Source organism: Garra rufa, chromosome 24 (assembly GCF_049309525.1).
Source record: "Garra rufa chromosome 24, GarRuf1.0, whole genome shotgun sequence".
Lineage (NCBI taxonomy): Eukaryota > Metazoa > Chordata > Actinopteri > Cypriniformes > Cyprinidae > Garra > Garra rufa.
In genome coordinates, this window is record NC_133384.1 from 32,498,140 (window position 1) to 32,516,327 (window position 18,188).

The 18,188-nt window shown below is 35.5% G+C and overlaps 1 protein-coding gene across 1 annotated transcript in view; it reads left to right on the top strand.

The window, feature by feature from the left end:
- The first annotated feature begins 275 nt into the window (after positions 1 to 275).
- Positions 276 to 18,188, top strand: part of LOC141300505 (RB1-inducible coiled-coil protein 1-like) — a 29,403-nt gene continuing 11,490 nt past the window's right edge. Inside the window, exons 1-14 of the mRNA XM_073830795.1 lie at positions 276 to 614; positions 2,256 to 2,387; positions 4,054 to 4,180; positions 4,963 to 5,133; positions 5,723 to 5,925; positions 6,588 to 7,020; positions 8,858 to 9,028; positions 10,853 to 11,037; positions 11,198 to 11,384; positions 12,574 to 12,655; positions 12,772 to 12,836; positions 13,326 to 13,429; positions 13,583 to 13,709; positions 15,378 to 17,314. Coding sequence (XP_073686896.1) covers positions 2,317 to 2,387; positions 4,054 to 4,180; positions 4,963 to 5,133; positions 5,723 to 5,925; positions 6,588 to 7,020; positions 8,858 to 9,028; positions 10,853 to 11,037; positions 11,198 to 11,384; positions 12,574 to 12,655; positions 12,772 to 12,836; positions 13,326 to 13,429; positions 13,583 to 13,709; positions 15,378 to 17,314 — 3,863 coding nt within the window. The 5' untranslated portion in view covers positions 276 to 614; positions 2,256 to 2,316. The remainder of the gene's footprint in view (positions 615 to 2,255; positions 2,388 to 4,053; positions 4,181 to 4,962; positions 5,134 to 5,722; positions 5,926 to 6,587; positions 7,021 to 8,857; positions 9,029 to 10,852; positions 11,038 to 11,197; positions 11,385 to 12,573; positions 12,656 to 12,771; positions 12,837 to 13,325; positions 13,430 to 13,582; positions 13,710 to 15,377; positions 17,315 to 18,188) is intronic.

The following is an 18,188-nucleotide window of genomic DNA, read 5'->3' on the forward strand; positions in this document are numbered from 1 at the left end:
TATAATTTATTTACATACACATATCCTCAAAACTAATGATGTGTGAATGAAACGCTTCAAATCGGGTGATTTTAGGTCAGTGGTTTACATGCGAAATCAATGGCGCACTCTGCCGGTAGGGAATAGTAAGATGGCGGATCGAACACTTCCGGTGGCTTCACTGCCTAACGGCATTTTAGAACGCAATGAGCAATCCAGTCATTATATAGATCAGTGCCCCAGACCAGCGCTTTACTGCTGACCGTTGCCCTTCCCAGAATGCACCTCGCTGCGCAGTGACGACAATAACAAAACACAGCAGCAGGAGAACCAGCATTAGCGAACCTTACACAACCCTGCGAGAAAAAAGCTCGATGACAAAACTCCGATCTAATTACCGTCTCTCATAACATACGTGTCTTGAAAGACGAAGCTCTAATGAATTTATCCCAGCTCTCTCTGGACGAATTTCCGCGCTTTATGGGAATTAAAAATAAAGGCCCTTGTTTGGAGTGATGAGCTTTAGCCTGTTAGCCCGACAGCTTCAACCTCTAGCTGACAGAAACCTCCACATCTCAGCCAAAAACAACCTAGTAATCTGCTTGCATGCAGAGAATGGACTGACGACAGCTCAGGTAAGACTATCTGACACAGATTTAGCTTTTTATATTCTAGATATTTCAGGTTCAAATCAAACACCGGACAATTTGAGCCTCGTAATACGGAATTCTGACACAAACTATAATTAGACAATGTAAACAAAACCAGGTTAAGGTTGTTGAACGAGGCTTTAGTAGAAGTGTAGAGGTTTTGTAGGTAAGAACGTGATATTGATGAGGGTTTAGTGTCCTGGTGATGGTTTGAGAGAAATTTGGACATACTGTCACCCTCCCTAAATAATAATCAGGGCCTTTAAAATAGCAAAACAAAGACTTGTGGCATTTAGAAGGAGACTCGTATTTGCATATTAACAGAGAAGTGACTTAAAATCTTAAAATCATAATTTGACCTAGAAGATCAGGTTTCAAATGCTTAGCCACGGTGAAAGCTGTCAATCAACATTGACACATTGTAAGATTTGAAACACAGAGTTATTTTAAATTGATTAAAACAAAATCTCATATCATTTTCAGTTTGTTTACACCTTAATAATTGACATTGGTTACTCATGTTGGCTACATGTGGTATTCCTGGTATCCACAGTAACAGTTGTTACAATGCATCCTGTCAAAAGTCTCAAAGTTTTACAGCCGTTCACAGGGAATTAAAGTACAAAGGGTCTTTTAGTGTGTTTTGATGGTGTTTACCCACAGGGGACAACGTGACTCAGCCTGAATATTCCCAGAGTTGGGCCACATGGTCATGCTAGTCCAAGTGCTCTTTTACAGCTCTAACCACATTATAGAGTACAAACAGCCTCAGAGATTTATACAATGTTCTTGTCATAATCAGAGAAGGTTTCTGTTTAGTCAAGGCCAAGACTGACGTTCCAGATCACTGTGATTATCTAGTTTTCTGGGGGTTTTCCAACTTGTTATCTGCTGAAACATTCATGTAGGGCTGTTATGGTCTTTAGTCTAAAGGCCTAAAGTGTAAGCATTTATTAACCCCATTTGTTAATAAAGGCAAGAAATTACATGCAAAACCATTGATTTTTATGCACTGGCCACCATACCATGTAGAAAATATCCAAAATACACATTTAAGTGTTTTAAATTACTCACTCAAAATGTAGTTACCGTAGTCAGAAATCTCCACTTTAGTAGTGTTTAAATACACCAGCATTTACAGTTTCATTTCTATGCATATTTTGAAGGTTTTTACAGAGAGGTTTGTTCATGTATTATTCACCTGATTTTTGTAACATTTTATTTTTCTAAAAGCATGACAGTTTATTTATTTATTTTTCTGACTGGTGACAGGAGTTTTCGGTTTGTGCAGTTAAATGCCCTCTGGAATAAACAATTGTAATATGCCAACAATATGAAACAAGAATTTTGAACCTTGCTTGATAAGATTTCTGTTCTGGAAATGTATGCAAATTAGTCCCTTTATTATAATCACACAATGCATTATTTGCATGTTTAAACATGACATTACAGAAACTTGTAGTGCGCATTTTTGTATGTGCTGTGAATAATCAACTGGGTAAAGTATATTCATATCCGTTAGTTAAAAATGTTGTGTTTTGCTTAAAATGTTCTTTTAATCAAAGCAGAAATCTTCTTTCATCAAATTGAAGTTCTGATGTCAACTTTTCATTTATTTTCAACCAGATCGCCATAATTGACTAGATGAACAAATCAAGCTGGAGGCAGGCTCAGAGGAGAATTCAACATGAAGTTGTATGTGTTTCAAGTCAACAACGGAAGCACATTGACATTTGACACTGAACTTGCCGTCCAAACGTAAGAGATTTGACTGTATTTAAGAAAAAGTGAATAAGGCCTGTTGTTTCCATTTTATGTGAAGACATTAGCTTTTTTATTGCTGTTTTACAGAGCATATTTTGTGAATAACTTCTTCACTTTGTTATATACTCACACATATTCTTCAATATTGTTATAAACTATATATAACACTATGTTTGCATGAGATATCATGAACTGACATGGAACTGTATTTTTTGTCCAGCTTTTATTAGTACTTGGTAATGTGAGTTTGTAATGTCATAATGCATTAACTGATGTAATCATTTGCAACTTTAATGGTCTAAATGTTAGTATTAGAATTATAGAAATTAACAAAGATGGTTAAATGCTGTAAAAGTACTGTTCACTGTTTAAATAATGTTAACACTTACCTTAATAATGTTTATTTTTGTCTTCAAACATCTTAAAATTAGTTGAATGAGTCTGACTTAATGACTAAATTTGTCTGAAATTACATATACGGTTGAAGTCAAAAGTTTTCAGAATCTGCAAAATGTTAATTATTTTACCAGAATAGTTTTATTTTTTATGTAGTACTGACTTGAATAAGATATTTCACATAGTGACTTGCATATAGAGAAGAGAAAATATTAGTTGAATTTATAAAAAATCACTCTGTTCAAAAGTTTGCATACACTTGATTTTTAATACTGTGTTTTTTTTTGTTTTTTTTTAGTGATAGTTGTTTATGAGTCCCTTGTTTGTCCTGAACAGTTTAACTTTCTGCTGTTCTTGAGAAACAAATTCTTTGGTTTTTCTAGCATTTTTGTGTATTTGAATCCTTTCCAACAATGACTGTATGATTATAAGATTCATCTTTTCACACTGAGGACAACTGAGGGACTCATATGCTACTATTATAGAAGGTTCAAACACTCACTGATGCTCCAGAATGAAACACAATGCTTTTTGAATTTGAAGATCAGGGTAAATTTTATTTTGTCTTTTGGAAAACATGTATCTTCTGAAGGGCAGTATATAATATATAAAATATATTTAGGCAAAATAAGAAAAATGTACACCTCTTCATTCTGTTTAAAAGTTTACACCCCTGGCTCTTAATGCATTGTTTTTCCTTCTGGAGCACTAGTAAGTGTTTGAACCTTCTGCATGAGTTGTATGAGGCCCTCTGTTGTCCTCAGTGTGAAAAGAAGGATCTCAGTATTAAGAATCAAATGTATGTAAACTTGTAACAAGGTCAGTTTTATACATTCAACTATTATTTTCTTTTGTGTACTATATGTAATTTTTTTTTTATGTGAAATATCTTCTTAAGGTCAGTGCTAAATTAAAAACGACATGCATTTTGTATGATCCCTCTCATTTTAGTAAAATAATGAACATTTTGAAGATTCTGCAAGGTGTATGTAAACTTTTGACTTCAACTGTATATGCATTTACACACATACATATATTTACATATTTATGAGAAACCGCATAATTTTTTACCTGTACATTGTTATAATAGTTAAGGTGCAAATGTAGATTATTTTAATGTTATATTTCTGTTATATCCAAAAAGTCCAAATTCCATCAATCATTTTTATATTCTGTCTGAGTCTGTCTGCAGATTTGTTTTTAAATTGAGTCCTGATTTGTTTTACTGGGTTACTAAATGTGTTGTGCTTTGTGCTCTTTATAGTGTTTTGGACCTTAAACATGCCATTCAGGCCAAATATAAAATTGCAATCCAGCACCAGGTGCTGGTGGTCAACGGAGGGGAGTGTATGGTGGCAGAGAGGCGCGTGTGCAGCTACAGCGCCGGAACGGTGAGTAACAAGCCAAATCACACCATGTAATAGCATTTGTTTACAGAATAATACTAGTTATTATATATGAATCATATAGCCATATGCTCAAACGTGCTACAAAGTACTTTAGCACTGCTAAAATGTTTTAAAAAATCTCTTCCAGAACAAAAATTAACAGATAATATACTCACCCCCTTGTCATCCAAGATGTTCATGTCTTTCTTTCTTTAGTTGTAAAGAAATTATGTTTTTGGAGGCGAACTTTTCAGGATTTCTCTCCATATAGTGGACTTCTATGGTGCCTGCGAGTTTGAACTTCCAAAATACATTTAAGGCATTTAAGGTTAAAAAGTATATAGTGTACATTTCTTTTAGAAAATAACCGATCGTTTCACTACATAAGACCCTTCTTCCTTAGCTGGGATTGTTTAGAGCCCCTTAAAGCTGCATTTAAACTGCATTTTGGAAGTTCAAACTCAGGGCACCATAGAAGTCCACTATATGGAGAAAAAATTCGCCTCAAATGTTCGCCTCAAAAAACATAATTACTTAACCGACTGAAGAAAGACAGACACGAACATCTTGGATGACAAGGGGCTGAGTAAATTATCTGTAAATTTTTGTTCTGGAAGTGAACTTCTCCTTTAACATGAAAATTGCAAAGAAGCACTATGAAAGTGCATATGATAATTGTATTATTTGAATAGCTTTCAGTCCATTTAAAATGACCCTGAAGTCTTGAGGTTCTTGAGTAACATGATTTCTAAATGGCAATTGATTTTTGTCTCTGGCCGCCTCAGGACACCAACCCGATCTTCTTATTCAACAAAGAGATGATCCTGTCAGACCGAGCTCCAACCATCCCCAAAACGACCTTCTCCATAGAGAATGAGATGGAGCTGAAGGTGGAGGAGTCACTCATGATGCCTGCCGTCTTTCACACCGTCGCTTCCCGCACTCAACTGGCTGTGGTACTGGCCAATTTCTGTTCTTACCTAATGACCAACCTCTGTCCATTTAGATTTACCTGCATTATATGTGACCCTGGACCACAAAACCAGTCATAAGTGTCAGTTTTTTGAAATTGAGATCATCTGAAAGAATAAATAAGCTTTTAACTGAATCTGAGGATGCAAAAAAATCTAAATAGTGAGAAAATCGCTTTTAAAGTTGTCTAAATTAAAGTAAATTACTTATCAAAAATTATGTTTTGATATATTTACAATAGGAAATTTACAAAATATCTTCATGGAACATGATTTTTACTTAATATCCTAATGAATTTTGGCATAATAGAAAAATTGATCATTTTGACCTATACAATGTGTTTTTGGCTATTGCTACAAATATACCCGTGCTACTTAAGACTGTTTTTTTGGTCCAAGGTCATATATTATATCAGTGATTTTTATCTAAGGTTTGAGCATCACGCATTTTTGAGAGCATCAATGTAAATTCAGTCAAAGTAGCAAAGCCATTGTAAATGACAGGCTTGCATTGAAGTGTTTTTTACATTTGTATGCAAATGACTTTCATGAAGTCTGTTGTGCCCTTTTTTAGGAAATGTTTGAGGTTGCCAAGAAGCTTTGCTTGTTCTGCGAGCGTCTGGTCCATGACGAACATCTTCAGCACCAGGGATGGGCGGCCATCATGGCTAACCTGGACGACTGCACTCTATCCTATCAAAAACTTCTTAGGAAATTTGACACTGCTTATACAAATTACCAACAGGATTTTGAAGACATCAAATTAAAACTCACAAAGTATGTTGTTTCTTTCATTAAATTTAAAGAAATCTAAATTATTTTGTTAAAACATTAAATGTATTTTTTTTCTTTTAAGTTTTAGTTTTTTTTTAAATTATTAAGTTCTTAGTAATTGTAAATGAGGTTTGTAGCAGACACTGTTTTTTTTTTTATATTTTTAAAAATCTTTTGAAAGATGTCTCTTATCCTCACCAGAGCTGCATTTATTTGATCAAAAATACAGTAAAAACAGTAAAAATGTATAAAATATTATTGCAATTTAAAATAACTAAAATGTAATTTATTCCTGTGATGCAAAGCTGAATTTTCAGCATCATTATTCCAGTCTTTAGAGTCACATGATCCTTCAGAAATCATTATAATTTGCTGATTTGCCGCTCCCGAAACATTTTTTTTAATTATTATTATTATCAGTTTTAATGGTTAAATATTGGGTTGACTGTATTTTTTTTTTGGGAAATCCTGATGCATTTTCATGTTTTTTAAAATAGAAAGTTCAAAAAACATCATTTATCTAAAAAAAAGAAAATTTGAAAATAGATCTTTTTTCAATATTTGCTGAATATACTGACCCTAGACTTTTAAACAACGGTGTATTGTGACAAAGTGAAAAGAGATGTATAAATCACTAATTCTAATGGCATTTATTAATTCATCAGGCTTGGCACTGCTGTCTCAGTCATGGCGAAGATTCCACTCCTCGAGTGTTTGACTCGACAGAGCTACAGAGAAAGCGTGGAGAAGTCCACCTCCCCTCACCCAAGAACCACAGATGAAGAAGACGAGAATGAGGATGAATTAGGCAAAACATCCACCCAGTCCGCTATCCTTTGTCCCGCTGACAGCCAGAAGAGCCGTAAGTCACCCTCGCCGGTCTCTGCATCAGGAGAAGCGTCGTCCCAGGCGTCCTCCTCTCCTCAGGACAGACTGAAGAGCAGCTGTAGTCTAAAAGCAGCTCTAGAGGAAGAGGAGGAGTTTCTGGAGAGAGTCACACCCTGTTTCAACGTCACGCTGTTGGATTGGATCAACGTTCAGGACAGACCTAATGATGTGGAGTCAGTAGTGAGGAAGTGTTTTGACTCAATCAACAGGGTGAGTAATTGGCGAGTCATAACGGGAGGGAATGTTTTGGTTGAAAACATGAATCAGTTTGTAAACCTGTGGCAACCTTTATATTGTTTGGAGCTATGGGCATTATGATGTTTACTATGTGACTGTAGAGGTGTGTCACTTGCTATACTATTTATATCACATTACATATATTTGCGCAGCGGTTAGTAAGCAGGAACGCCTTAAACTGCTTATATATAATCGTAAGAGTGTAATGTGATGTGGAATTTCATTGTGTGAGTAGTAATAACTCAACTATAACATAATAACATACTATACGAATAATATAGGATTTAACTGAGGTGATGTCATATTTCATAATGTCCTTAAATATCCAATCAGGGTTGGTGTTTTAAGACCTTTGTTCAGCTAAAGCATTATGTAATGTGATGCTGTTTTTGGCCTGAAGTCTGACTTATCAGTCATTTGTTATGAATAATCTTATGTTTTAGTTTGGGTAAATCAAGTTCCTAATAGAAAGTGAAAAAAAATAATCTGTTTAATTCAGTGGATTTTCTAAATATAAGCATTACCGAATATTAAAATATTAATTAGGTTTTGTTTCGTTATTATCAAAAATAACCAAATACTGTTCCTGAAACATCCAGTTGCATCACATCAGTCAGTGTGGGTTTTTAAAGGAATTAATACTTTTAATTAAGCAAATGTGCGCTAAATTGATCAAAGTAACAGTAAATACATTATAAATACATTTATAGTTAGAATATATTTTAGACATATACACTACCAGTCACATTAAAGATTTATGTTTTTTTAAAGAAGTCTCTTCTGCTCACCAAGCCTGCATTTATTTGATTCAAAGTACAACAAAAACAGTACAATTTTGAAATATTTTTACTATTCAAAATAACTGTTTTCTATTTGAATATATTTTAAAATGTAATTTATTCCTGTGATTTCAAAGCTGAATTTTTAGCATCATTACTCCAGTCACATAATCGTTCAGAAATAATTCTAATATTCTGATTTGCCTCTCAAAAAACATTTATTATTATTATTATTATGTTGAAAACAGCTGAGTAGAAATTTTCAGGTTTCTTTGATGAATAGAAAGTTCAGAAGAACAGCATTTATCTGAAATAGAATTTTTTTTTAAACATTATAAATGTCTTTATTATCATTTTTAATCAATTTAAAGCATCCTTGTTAAGTGTTAATTTCTAATCAACAAAGAATCCTGAAAAATGTACGCTGTTTTAAATATTGATAATAATAATAATAAAATGTTTCTTGAACAGAAAATCCCTGGAGTGACTGGAGTAATGATGCTGACAATTTAGCATTGATCACAGGAATACATTACATTTTAAAATATATTCAAATAGAAAGCAGTTTTAACTATTTTTGCTGTATTTTGGATCAAATAAATGCAGGCTTGATGAGCCTTGAAGAGAATTTAACAAAACCTATAATCCTATTCTTTTGACTGGTAGTGTAAATATTTTGAACATTCATAATAATTAATGTTTCTTGAGCAACAAATCAGCATATTAGATTGAATTCTGAAGGATCATGTGACACTTAAGACTGGAAAAGACTGCTAAAAAGTCAGCTTTGCATCACAGAAACAAATTACATTTTACAACATTTTCAAATGGATAACAGTAATTCTAAATTTCACAATATTACAGTTTTTCTGTATTTTTGACAATACGAATTGAGCCTTTGGAAGTCTCTTACTTCCAAAAGTCAACCCCAACATTTTTAACAGTACATTATCTTTACATTCATAGGACAATGAACTATTTTACTGGTCATGATCACTCTAACTTGTTTCTTTCATTCTTTATGCTTCCAGCTCGACCCACGAATTATCCAGCCCTTTCTAACTGAATGCCGCGAGACGATTACCAAATTGGATAATCAGAACATGAAGGCCATCAAAGGTCTTGAAGACAGATTGTATGCTCTTGACCAAATGATAGCAAGCTGTAAACGGTTGGTCAATGAACAGCAGGAACTTGCTCAGGTAAGCATATCTCATTTTTATAGTCAGCATGAAACAGCCTAAAGGGGACATATTCTACTCATTAGACTATTTTATTGGCCATCCACCCTCAGTTTTGCTCTTATGTCTATTATTTATAAACCTGTTTTACTTTGTGACAGATCAACCAAACAACACACTTTATCCACATGTTTCTAATGTTTGGATATATTAGAGGAGAAGTTCACTTCCAGAACAAAAATTTACAGATAATTTACTCACCTCCTAGTCATCCAAGATGTTCATGTCTTTCTTTTTTTCATTCGTAAAGAAATCGTTTTTTGAGGAATACATTTCAGGATTTCTCTCCATATAGTGGACTTATATGATGCCTGCAAGTTTGAACTTCCAAAATGCAGTTTAAATGCAGCTTTAAATGGCTCTAAATGATCCCAGCTGAGTAAGAAGGGTCTTATCTAGTGAAACAATTGGTTATTTAAAGAAAAAAAAATACAATTAATATACTTTTTAACCTCAAATGCTTGTCTTGTCTAGCTCTGTGTGTACTCTGTGTATTCTGGTTCAAGACAGTTAGGGTATGTCAAAAAAAAAAAAACATCTCATCTCCTCCAACTTCAAAAGCATCCTAAATCACTGTTTTACCTTTTTTTTTTTTTTTGTAAAGGGCGTTTGATCTTCTTTGCACATTCTCTTTGTAAACACTGGGTCGGTACTTCTGCAGCGATGTAGGGTGATTTTAAAGTTGGAGGAGAAAATGAGATGCGAGTTTTTTTTCGACATACCCTAACTGTCTTGAACCGGAATACACAGAGTACACACAGAGCTAGACAAAACAAGCATTTGAGGCAAAGATGTTCACAAGTCTTTAACCTGGAGTCTGAGTCAAATCTGAAGTCTCAAGTCAGTTAATGGCTTGCAGAAAATTCCCATTCAGAGTCCTAATATTTTGAAATCTTCCTATTTATGAAATTGTTTTATAGGCTATAGACAAAATATATGTTCTATGATCTGTTTTTATTTATTTCTTTTGTTAATTTGTTTTTTTAAAAGAGGTTAAGATGTAAGGTTAATGGCTCTACCATGACACATAAGGAAATATGTGACACAGATATTACAGTATTTCTTTTTGATATAAGTCAGGGCTATTCAATTAAATTAGTATGGCTGCTATATTTTCTTCTAAGAACAGGTCCAGGAATTAGTTTTTACATATATTGCATTTACATTTAGATACATGCAAGGCCATGTGACAAAAATACTGTTTCTGTTCAAGGTTTTCCTACTTTTTCTAATTTTCCTAATTGTTTTTTTTTAAAGCATTATCTACTAAAAAATAACAATACAATAATCTAAATGTTCTCATATTGAGCAGAAAAGAAAGTTAACCAGCAGTTTCAAAGTTTAAGTTTTATCTCAGTCATCTAACAACAGTATTCCTAAGTGCGTTTGGCTTTAGATTAAATACTAGAGTATATAGCGCTAAAATATATTTGCCATAAACAACACTTAGTGCTTGTTATGTGATCCGCTCCGCTGTTTTGATGCACTGCTCACTTAAAATTGTGCTGCTGTTATGGCGGTGCGGCTGGGATCATTTGCAGCTGCATTTAAACTGCATTTTAAAAGATTAAACCTGTGGGCACCGTAGAAGTCCACTATATGGAGAGAAATTCCTCAAAACACATCTTTTTTTTTTTACGACTGAAGAAAGAAAAACATGAACATCTTGACAAGATAACAAGAGGGTGAATAAATTATCTGTACATTTGTTCTAGAAGTGAACTTCTTCTTTAAGTTTTTCAGGAAGCTACTCTTCCTCATGTCTTCTCCTTTGCCTTCTACCAGGGATTTCTTGCCAATCAGAAGAGGGCTGAAAACCTGAAGGACACCTCGGTGCTGCCTGACCTGTGTCTGAGTCACGCTAACCAGCTGATGATCATGCTGACCAATCACAGGAAGCTACTAGACATCAAGCAGAAGTGTACCACTGCCAAACAGGAGCTCGCCAACAACCTTCAAGTTCGTCTCAAGTAAGACCAGTCAAGCATTTGTATTCTTCTTGGACAATACTAAATTAACTGTGGAACGTTAAATGCTTTGGGCTTTGATTTAGAGTATTTCGTTTCATAGAGTTATGATTCATACATTTGTAAGCATTTTCTAACTGCACTGTGGTGTTTCCTCCATCAGATGGTGCTGCTACGTGATGCTTCACGCTGATCAGGATGGAGAGAAGCTGCAGGCTCTCCTGAGGCTGCTGACGGAGCTGCTGGAGCGCGTGCGGGTGGTGGATGCGCTCAGCACAGTGCCACAGATGTACTGTATCGCCGTAGTGGAGGTGGTCAGACGCAAAATGTTCATAGGACACTACAGACAAGTAAGAATCAGTTACTTTAGATTATATTATATAGAGATGGGGTTATTTAAGTGATTTGACCAGAGACAGAGTGAATAATATGAGCTAATACAGGTGCATCTCAATAAATTAGAATGTTGTGGAAAAGTTGTGAAACTTGTGTATTAAATAAGTTCAATGCACACGGACTGAAGTAGTTTAAGTCTTTGGCTCTTGTAATTGTGATGATTTTGCTCACATTTAACAAAAACCCACCAATCTCAACATATTAGAATACTTCATAAGACCAATAAAAAACATTTTTAGCAAACTGTTGGCCTTCTGGAAAGTATGTTAATTTAGTGTATATGTACTCAATACTTGGTAGGGGCTCCTTTTGCTTTAATTACTGCCTCAATTCGGCGTGGCATGGAGGTGATCAGTCTGTGGCACTGCTGAGGTGGTATGGAAGCCCAGGTTTCTTTGACAGTGGCCTTCAGCTCATCTGAATTTTTTGGTCTCGTTTCTCATTTTCCTCTTGACAATACCCCATTGATTCTCTGTGGGGTTCAGGTCTGTTGACTTTTCTGGCCAGTCAAGCAGAACAACACCATGGTAATTTAACCAACCTTTGGTGCTTTTGGCAGTGTGGGCAGGTGCCAAATCCTGCTGGGAAATGAAATCAGCATCTTTGAAAAGCTGGTAACATGCTTGGATACAGCACTCTGTGAATGGCCAGCTTCTCTGGCAATGAACGTTTGTGGCTTACCCTCCTTGTGAAGGGTGTCAATGATTGTCTTCTGGACAACTGTCAGATCAGCAGTCTTCCCCATGATTGTGTAGCCTAGTGAACCAAACTGAGAGACCATTTTGAAGGCACAGGAAACCTTTGCAGTTGTTTTGAGTTGATTAGCTGATTGGCATGTCATCATATTCTAATTTGTCGAGATTGGTGGGTTTTTGTTAAATGTGAGCCAAATCATCACAATTAAAAGAACTAAAGACTTAAACTACTTTAGTCTGTGTGCTTTGAATTTATTTAATACACAAGTTTCACATTTTGAGTTGAATTACTGAAATAAATGAACTTTTCCATGACATTCTAATTTATTGCATGCACCTGTACAATAGTAAAATGTTTTTTATAAGATTTCTGGGCATTTAATTATTGTTCCTCCAAAAAATATCAGGACTGGCTGTAAATTGTTATAATATTTTTTTTTTCTTACAGTGGGCCAATGCCCTTGTCAAAGATGGGAAAAACCTCTATGAGGCGGAAAAAGTAAAAAGGGAAACCTTTGGAAAGCTCTTCAGTGAGTTTGTTCTTCATATTTTAGTTGGCTTCTTTTAGTTTGAGAACGAACATTGACACCTGAGTCTACATTAATTGTCAAGATTGCTTTGAAAACACTGCTTTTGTTTGTCTCAGGGAAATCGTTCCTCAGAAACCGGTTGTTTCGAGGACTGGACTCATGGCCACCGTCTTCATTTTGCGTGAGTTTTTAAACATGTTTTTGTGACTCTGAACCACATCCAGCCAGAAGGGTACATTTTTTGACATTGAGATATACACAAAGCTGGATAAATAAGCTTTTTATTTGTGTATGGTTTGTTAGGACAGGACAATGTTTGGCCGAGATACAACTATTAGAAAATCTGAAATCTGGTGCAAAAAAAAAAAGCAAAAATTCTTTAAAGCTTAAAGCATTTAAAGTTATCTATCTGAATTAAGTTATGATTATTTTCTGTTAGGAAATTTACAAAATATCTTCATGGAACATAATCTTTACTTAATATCCTAATGATTTTTGGGATAAAGAAAAATCGATAATAATAACCCATACAATGTATTTTTGGCTATTGCTACAAATATACCTGTGCTACTTAAGACTTTTGGTTTTGTGGTCCAGGGTCACATTCAACTCTACATGGACTTTATTAGGATATTTCTGCAATAATGAATCTTTTTGTTTTTGTGTTTAGACCCGAAAGCCTCGAAAGTTTGACTTTGAGCTTCCAGATATTTCCCTGACTGACCTGCAGTATCTCAAGTCCTGTTGTCCTACCGAGGTTCAGCCTTACCTCAGGTAAACACCTCATACCTGGTCACAATATGCACATTTCTACTGTCACTTCACAATTAAAATCGGCTTTTCTTTCTTGTGTTTTTTTCAGCTGTTAACTTTTCAATCATGGCTAAATACTCTTAGATGATGATAAGTTGTCTTTTTCTTCATCAGGGTCCCCACACTGTGTGACTTTGAGCCTCTGAACCAGCATGTTGAGGTTCTCCATCAGCTGGTTCAGGCTGCGCAGAGTGTGGACGAGATGTCACAAACTATCACAGACCTACTAAATGAACAAAAGGTACTTTGTGTTTACAGTCATTTAATTTTATTGCTTGTTGATAAGTGTTCGAAATATTGGATGTTATATATCTAGGGCCCTATGATTTTCACGATGCGGAATACAGTCATTAAAATGGAATTTGCTGTACAACGCAGAATGTCATGGAATTTGACAAACTTTGAAAGAATTAAAAGTAGGTAATTACACCTAAATTAAATCCGCAGATGGACTAGTGTCTGTGAATATTAACCTGCAAAAAGACGCTACACACACACACACACACACTTTACTACACGTGCTTGACACTCGCAATGATTTCAGCATCTGTCATCTCATAAATAAGGACATCAATACACAAGCAACATCTCTAGAACTGCTCTAAGCGTCACTCCATGAGCATGTTACCATTTCATTTGAGTAAAACTAGCATCATCTCATACATACACATTGAAGTTTAAAGTTTAAATTCACGGCAACCCGTCAAAAAGTTTGGTTTAACTTGAAGATGTTCTGCCAGAAATATATTACTATTGTTAAATATTATGTACATACTGCTATTACTACTACTACTACTACATTTTTATTTTTTGAAGTAATAATCACACAACATTTCTTCCATGTTTTAATTTTAATAGTAAATCACCTTTATTTGCCAAACAATAAAGTTTGTTTAATTTTTAAGATTAAAAGATAAATAAAATTAATGTTTTATGCTTTAATTTGATAACCAGAAACACAAAAATTCCATAAGGCATAAAAATGGAATTTACTGTATGACGCAGAATGTCATGGAATTTGTCAAACTTTGAAAGAATTAATCAAAAGTAGGTAATTACACCTAAGTTAAATTGCGATATGGACTGGTGTCTGTGAATATTAAACCCCAAAAATACTATTTAAATTTAAGGCCTTTTTAAAGAATAAATTTGAATAAATTAATTTGTTTTTATGCATTCAAATAATTAGACATGCTATACATATGGTGAGGAAACATAAAACTTATAAAATAATAACATAGGGCCATAAACATGTTTTTTTGTTAAACTTTTAATAAATTGATGTGAAGTTGTATAAGTTTCATGATTGTAATTAATTAGACATGCATTTTGATTAATAAAATTTCATCTAAACATTAAAAGGAGTCCAGAAAAATAAATAGAATTTGGAAAAAAATATAATGGATTTCATAGGGTCCTATAAATCTGTAAATGCACCTTTTCTGTTTTCTAAATGTGACCCTGGACCATAAAACCAATCATAAGTAGCACAGGTATATTTGTAGCAATAGCCAACAATACATTGTATGGGTTGAAATTATAGATTTTTTTTTTTACGCCAAAAATCATTTGTTTGGTGAAGATATTTTGTTAATTTCCTACCACAATATATAAAAATTAATTATTAATTTTGTATAAAAAATAATTTTGATTAGTAATGTGCTTTGCTAAGAACTTAATTTGGACAACTTTAAAGGTGATTTTCTCAATATTTAGATTTTTTTTTTTGCACACTCAGATTCCAGATTTTTAAATAGTCTTATCTCAGCCAAATATAATGGTAGTGATGTATGCAAAATGTGTCACTATGTTTGTTACATTGCAACTTTAATAACGTATATAGTCTATTTTGATTTTTTTACCAATGCCATGTCCCATATCATTTTAACTTTTTGTTCTGTACTCATAGTTTTCCTGTAGCCAGAGTGCTCAAAGATCTACTGCGTTAACACCCAGATCTGAAAGCACAACTGAAATCACCTCTACCTCCACCAAAACATTGTCCACTCTCAGTTTAAAAGCTCCGGACTGCCATCCCATGGCGCTTCCTGGTCCCTTGGAGGACCTATCACCTGACAGCATCGATGCCCAGACCTTTGACTTTGAAACCATTGGGCACCCCAATATGGATCCTGTATTACAGCAAGGCTCATTGGACTTGGACTCATTGGCTGAAAGTCCTGAGTCAGACTTCATGTCAGCAGTAAACGAGTTTGTTATTGAGGAGAACTTGATGTCACCTAATCCCATAAGTGATCCAACAAGCCCAGAGATGATGGTGGAGTCTCTTTACTCTTCTGTCATTAATGCAATCGATAGCAAGCGCATACAAGACACTACTACGCTTGAGAAGGAGAACTCAAAGATTGCAGCGCTCAAGCTGTCAGCAGACAGGTATCGTTCCGCTGCGGAAGAGTCCCAGAACAATTTGAGAAAAGTTAAAGATGACCTTTACCACTTTCGAGGTCTTGTTCTGAAGGAGCAACGAGACTTTGGATTCGCCCTGAAAACAATGACTGTTGAGGTTCGAAACGCTCTCAACAGTGTCAGATACTGTCAAGAGGAGGAGCTGAGAGAAAATCAACAAACCAATCTACAGAGTTTGAAGGACGATCATGAAAAGCAAATACAAACCCTTACGGAAGAGCTGGAAGGCAATCATAAGATTGTTCGAGATGTCCAGAGAGCAATGCTGGAGTTGGAGGGGCTCGTGGAGCGCAAGGAGAAGGAAATATCCCAGCTGGAGAGTGAGAGGGAACGCTCTATGCAAGAACTTCAAGATCTTCACAAGCAAACCACGCAGGACCTTGAGGAGAAGATACTGAAGCAAAACGAAGAGCTGAAAGCTGCGTTGCTCTCCAAGGACGAACTCGCTGGGCAGCTGGAGAAGCTGCACTTTGAGATCGAGCAGAGCCAACAGAAAATCAGACAGGAGATGGAGAAGGCAGAGAAGGTGCACCTTCAGGAACTGGAGGTACGGTTGAAACAACATCATCAAGCAGAGCTGGAATCTCTCAGATTGGAAAAAGAAAGTGCACTTGACAAACTTGTCCAAGAGAACCTGGTGAAGCTTAGAGATCTGGTGGATTCTCATTCTGCCGAGCTCAAGGAACGCGATGGACGCTCTAAAGACTTGGAGTCTCGCATTACAGAACTTGCGGATGCACGCTGCAAACTGGAAGTTGAGATGGCTCTTAAAGAGGCTGAAATGGAAGACATGAGACTTCAGTACGAGGAGGCCAAAAGCACTCAAGAAGAGGTGTTGAAAGCAGAGCTTGCTACACAAACAACCACCTTGCAGATGCAAATCGACACGTTGAACAAACAGCTCCAGCAGAAGAATGAAGAATACGAAGTCGGCCTGGCCGAGCTCCGAGCGCTCATGAGGTTGGAAAAAGACCACTGCATTTCTGAACTTGTGGATCGGCATGAAGAGCAGAGCATCCTGCTCCGCCATGAGTTTTCAGCTCTCAAGCAGAAGTCGCAGGATGCGGAGAAAGACTGCGAAGAACGGGTCCAGAAGATCCATCGCGATCACCAGGACCAGCTTGATGCCTTACAGAGGGAAAAGAAGGATGAGCAGAAGGCTTTCCAGGAGAAAGAGCAAGAGCTAAGGACTGTTATCGGAGACCTGCAGGCGGAAAACACACTACTGTCGGGAAGACTGGAGCAGGAGAGAGTGGAGGCACTGGAGAGGGCGGAGAAAGAGAAAGAGGAGGCAGTTAAAGCTGCTTTACAAGAGGCCTTAAGAGACTTTCAAAGCCAGAAAGTGGAGACTGAGACAAGACTGTTAGGACAAATTGAACTACTTGAAAATCAGCTCAAAGACAGACAATCCACTGACATGTAAGTAAATGCAAGTTTTCTAATTAGACGTATACTTAAGGCGAGACACTGCAGGTGAATAGGGTAAAAAAAAAAAAAAAATAGTATTGCCTTACTTACCCAGTTGAGTGATTACATTGATAATTGCAAACATTTTTTGTATTACAAGTTTTCTAAAATGTTAGGTTTTAATATGCAAATGAGGCATTATTTAATGAAATATGCAATAATTTGCATACATCTCTAGTACAAAAATCTAAACACTGGATGAAGTCAATTTTGGGTATCTCATTTTGTCACTCCATAATTCAGAAAATACTTAGAACAGGCAGAAAATGAAAAAAGATGAATTGGGGGAATAAAATGTATAAATTCAAGCAAATTATATATGAACAAATCTCTTTGTAAAAACCTTCAGGATATAAACAGGAATAAAAATGTCAAGTTTGGTGTGTGTAAGTGCTACTAAAGTGGAGATATATGGCACAGTGTAGGAGACAAAACTTATTTTGAGAAAACAGACTTTAAAAATATGTATTGTAATTGAAATCTATTGACACAAATAGATAAAGTGCTTTAAAAGAAACACTTAAAGGTGTCTTTTGGATGCTTTCTTTCCACTAGTCTGAAAAAACACTTTATGAAAAACCAAAAAGCCCAAAATCTTAAACTTGACAGGTGCATGAAAAAACAGTTTTTGCCTGCAGTGTCTCCCCTTAAAGGGATAGTCACCCAAAAATTGTAATATTACCCCATAGGGATGTAACGGTATTATCAATATCGTGGTATCGCGGTAGCAATAGTGTCTCAATATCATCATGGTCACGTGTCAATATGAAACGATAGGTCTTCTGGGCAAAAAGTTCAAATATATTTAAACTTCTTATTCAAACAT